Source organism: Pelecanus crispus, chromosome 26 (assembly GCF_030463565.1).
Source record: "Pelecanus crispus isolate bPelCri1 chromosome 26, bPelCri1.pri, whole genome shotgun sequence".
NCBI lineage: Eukaryota > Metazoa > Chordata > Aves > Pelecaniformes > Pelecanidae > Pelecanus > Pelecanus crispus.
In genome coordinates, this window is record NC_134668.1 from 2,774,319 (window position 1) to 2,779,029 (window position 4,711).

Sequence of the window (4,711 nt, forward strand, 5' to 3'; positions counted from 1 at the left end):
CCACTACAAAATTTATTTACAAACCATTTCAGAGGCAGTTATTGCAAATGGATTTTCGCCTGGATTTCCCCCCCCTCCCGACTCCAAATGTAGAAATGATACTGCAGAGAGCAGATATATGGATATATACGCACACACTCCCGTGTATATATGCATATATGTATTTTTAGATAGAAAGGGTGGATGGAGGAGGTGGAAATGATGATCTTCCTTCTGCACGGAGAAGAGAGATGAGCGCGGTGGTTGTGAATGTGCACACACACACGGAAGGAGACGCGCGTCTGCGTGTGCATTCACACACACACACACACTCACCCCAGATGAAGTGATTTGATCCTACAGGGAGACTTTGGCCGCTCTTGTGATAACACAGCTGCATACTGAAATCACCGTGGGTGTAACACACAGCCCTGCGATTTATTCAACTGGACAGAGTGCCTAAACAATAATAACAATAAAAAATAATAATAATAATTAAAAAAAAAGGGAATCCCAACCTGTTCAGGAAAAAAAAAAAAAGGGGGAGGGGGGGAAGTTAAATAAAATGTTCGTGGAATTGAAGTCCTTGAAGCGGGAACTGAAAGAAAAATCTCCCTCCTTTTGTTACTCAGCAGTGTCCCGGACATACAAACAGAAGTAACGAAAAGGCTTAAACTTTGAGGTTGCTTTGTCGGCTCAAAGGGCAAACCCATGCTCGCCACCGTTCCTCCTCAATACACATACACTTCACCAGCAGAGGGGATTGCAAAAGATGTTCACAACAAGGGATTTCCAGAGAAATACTGCAGGCGGTCTCTGCTTAATTTTTTTTCTTTCATTCTTCTGTTCTGAAACCAAATTTTAACCTGTCGGTCAGTGAGATTTAACATCCTAGACAGCTGGAGCCTTTTTTCTTTGTTTATATAGACATTGAAGAAAAATTCTCTCTCTAGCTCTCTGATCTGGAATTTCGAATAGGGGCATCTCTTCTTCCTCGTTCTGGGAGCACCTTAAAAGAACCAGAAAGCAGGGTAAACATCCTAAGGAAATGCAAGACACAGACTCATCTTCGCAGCTGACCAGATAGGCAGCAGCAGCTTAATAACTCCAGTTATTAATGCAGGGGGAGATCTCTTCCAGCAGTTCGCCTATTGTTAGGGGTAGCAGAGGTGAGGTTACACAGGGTCTCAAGGACCGTGGTGTAATTATTTTCCCACTGCCCGGAGCTTAACGCAGGCACACGCAGACATTTTCGGCGCAGATAGGTTATTTTTTTTTTAAATAAAGAACAGCCCGGGACTGGAGGCAGCAGGCTGCTGGAGCAGGGTTTAGAGAGGCGGGGGGGGGCGGGGGGGGACGACACGACCAAACCCACGCTCAGCTGCAAATCTGTTATCTGTATAGAAACAGCATGAGCAAGGTTGAAATTAGAGGAACTAGATATTATGTTCCGCATAAGTTTTTGATTAACTCCAGTCCTCGCCACACACGCAAAAAGGAATCAAAGTAAAAGAGAACTCAGCATCTGAGCTGCAAAAGGGGACTTGCATCACGAAAGCAAATAGGAAAACAAAACAACCCTCCCCTCTTCCCAAAAGAGCCCCTCGCTGAACGCTAACTTGCAAAGTTGCCTGGATTCAGCCTTCAAAAAAAGCTCCTCTAAGACTGCCTAGAAAATGTGAGTGCATGCAAAAACACCCCCAGAAGACCCAAGCAAACAGCCACGTAAGTAAAAGCCCTTCCTGACAAAAGCTAGCCGCTCCACTAGGCTTGGAGGAAAATAAATGCCACTTTAAACAGAAAAGTCGAGGAAAACGCTCGGCTTTGCCTGCAAATTCGGCAGCTTTCCCCCTTAGCACTGCACCCCCACCAAGAGAAAAGACTCGACATACAGTTTTAATTAAAAAAAAAAAAAAAAAAAAGCAGCCCCAAACATTTTGCATGCATCCCAATGCCTAAAAGAAAGCACAGGCAGCTAAAGTAGTGTTCTGCCCAATTGCCTTTTACCCTCAGCAACCCGGGACCAAATCCTTTTAAAATGCTCATGTAAGTTCATGATCAAAGTTAATATTTGTCACGATGGTGTGCTTTTAAAATTTCACAGACTCTAAGATACTGTGTCTGCGCCTAACATCTCCATTTTTTTCAAAGAGCTTTTCCCATCGTAAAAATTCTTCTCGTTGGAAGAAAGAGCTTTGTAGGTTATAATAAAATCCTTTGAATGCTTATAAAACTCCACATAAAATTTGACCGACAAAACACACGGGCTAGTCCCTTAACCTTTCCATTTACTGCTCTACCTACTCGAATTGCTGCTTTTGCTTCCTTCCTTGGTGACAGAAGAGGACGAGGCTGAAGACCCTGGGTTTGTGTTTTCCTCCTCATCTTCCGGGTCTATACCTTGCTCTCCGCGGGATGACAGTGCGTGGGGTTGGGACTCTGCCTCCACTTTGCCCTCGCCCTTCTGCAGGCAGGTCTCCGCCGGATTTTCCGCCCCGCAGTAGGCATTTTCGAAGAAGCGGTCGAAGCCTTGGGGCAAGACAGTGTTTTTGTTCATGCTGGTGTAGAATCCCGTCGATGCCGGGTGGTTGGAGCTGGGGTGGTGGTGGCTGTACACGCTCTCGTTTTTCATTAGCATTTCGGTCATGGTGGAAGGCGGGATGCACTCTCTATGCATCAGATCTTCTGCGGAATAACACGAGGCGTAATTGCTTCGGTGGTGCCATTTACTTGAGGGGTCTAGACCATAGGAGACCTCTCGCACGGGCTGCACTTGCGAGAGGTTGGTGGAGTAAGGGTAGGAGATTTGGCGAGAGGGGGCCTGTGGCAAGAAAGATGACACAGTTGAAAATTCAGGGACGTAATAGGTACAGCTGGGGAGGTAGAGATTAGAAGCGCAACCTGCCCTTTCTCCAAACTCAGCGCTCCTCTCCTTACGCGACTGGGAGCAGAAGTTGCCCAGGTTCACCGAGTTAAACATCTTTCTCCTTTTCTTGCTCCTATAGCTAGATGTTTTGGATCCGATGTGCGGAGGGGAAAAAATTTGGGAAGGCGAGATGACGCGCTATCCGTCTTAGTCGCTCCGGAGGACACGTGATCCAAAGTAGATATTGTCATATATCAGTTTGGAGCACTTAGATGCGTAGGAGTGGTTCACTTAGGTAAGATCTCAGAGGTTCAAACGATTGGTTTGCAAACACCGCAGAAACATTATGAAAATCAATTGCAGATTTGTATTCATTTTCCTGAAGGCACACCCCTTGTAAGCATTCAAAGCAGAACAAGTACAAGGGGTGGCTTGTGAAGTTGCTGCTTTTTTTTTTCCTTGCCTTTTTTTTTTTTTTTTTCTTCCCTCCTTCCTATTTGGATTCTGCTTGCTGCTTTTCAGCAGGGTTTGGAGATGGGGTGGGGGCGATTTGGGGTGGGGAGGGGGGGGAGAGGGAGGGTCTTAGGGAGCTCGAGCGGTGTTTTTCCACCCTTTTAAAAATATTTTAATTACGCTGATTATTATAATTTATTATTATGGCTATTTCTATCCTTAGAAGTGCTCCTGAACAGACTTTAGGTAGCTCAATAAAATAGCTGGAGATGCAGAAGTAAGTTTTCCAGCATTTCTCAAAACCTTGCTGCAGGCGGGAATGCCCAGCTCTTCCTACAGCTGGGCTGCTAAATTATAAGTAAATCTCTAGCTCTCTGTCTAGCTGGGAGTGAGGGGGTTGGTGCTAATTAACAAGCTCCTAACATACGCTAATTATGTTGATCTCTATGTGCACATCAACTATACATCAACCAAGCTGGCATGCTTTATGGAGAATATACCATTGAAGCACTGACAGTGTGCGGGGGATCGTGTAAACTTTCCAACTTCAAAGTTAAAGCAGGCCTGGCTTAACGACTTTTGATATCGAATTAGTGATATATCAAGGAATAGAACAAATGAATTAAGTCAGTGTCTAATAAATATTCGAAAACCTCCTTTAATGTTTGGTTAAATATTTATTACGTAAGAGTGGCATATTGAATATTTAATGCAACTGTTTATTGTCAATCAATGAATGTACTTTCAGCAATACTCTCATCATTTATTCTTCCAGCTCAATTAAAAAAGATATTCTTATTAAAGTCATTTGTCTTCTGTCCCGTGCCCCGGGAGCCTCCTCTTTCTCCGTCTTTCTGCATTTTCATACGAAAAAAACGGGGATGCCGAAGTGCTGCCAAATATTTTGCGAGTTTTGCAAAGAATTATTAGGCGAGAAAAAAAATATATCCGAGGGAAAAAAAAAAAAAATCTCTTCTTTGGAAAGGTGCACCTGAAGGACGCGGAACTTCCGCGGTAGCCGGCTCCGAGGGGTTATCCCACCGCCTTTAAATAGTCCTGAAGGAATAAAATTGCCTGCAACAATTGGGCGCTAATCGGGTTTTCACCTGGCTTAGAAATCATCTGCCTGAGGTGGAAAATATTTCTCTGCTCCACAGAGGTGGCTTCTTTCACCTAGGTATGAAAATATCACCGCGCATCCCCACCTTTGTGTGGGTTTGCTTTTTTTACAGGATGCCACTTAGGCATATTTTCCCCTTGAATTATCCCTTTTAAAACGCCCACTAAAAGGAAGAATAAATAAAAATATTGAATTGTCCACACATAAACCCGAACTAAACTCCATCGTGGGATCTATTTGGTGGTGGGCTGAATACTCCGGACAAGACTGGCGCACCAGGAGAGACGCTTTTA

The 4,711-nt window shown here is 44.3% G+C and overlaps 1 protein-coding gene across 1 annotated transcript; it reads right to left on the minus strand.

Annotated features, from left to right (window-relative positions):
* Positions 1-755: 755 nt before the first annotated feature.
* Positions 756-2,959, minus strand: HOXC11 (homeobox C11). Its single transcript, XM_009489086.1, has 2 exons — positions 2,284-2,959; positions 756-988 (listed from the first exon to the last, which is right to left on the minus strand). The coding sequence occupies exons 1-2, from the start codon at positions 2,957-2,959 to the stop codon at positions 756-758; spliced, it is 909 nt and encodes a 302-aa protein (XP_009487361.1).
* Positions 2,960-4,711: the final 1,752 nt, after the last annotated feature.

What these genes read in the sequence shown, in the direction of transcription:
- HOXC11 (XM_009489086.1), bottom strand. Translation starts at nt 2,959, where the DNA reads ATGTTTAACTCGGTGAACCTGGGCAACTTCTGCTCCCAGTCGCGTAAG. An exon ending in AAGCAAAAGCAGCAATTCGA is followed by an intron (nt 989 to 2,283) that starts GTAGGTAGAGCA and finishes GGTTCTTTTAAG; the next exon opens with GTGCTCCCAGAACGAGGAAG.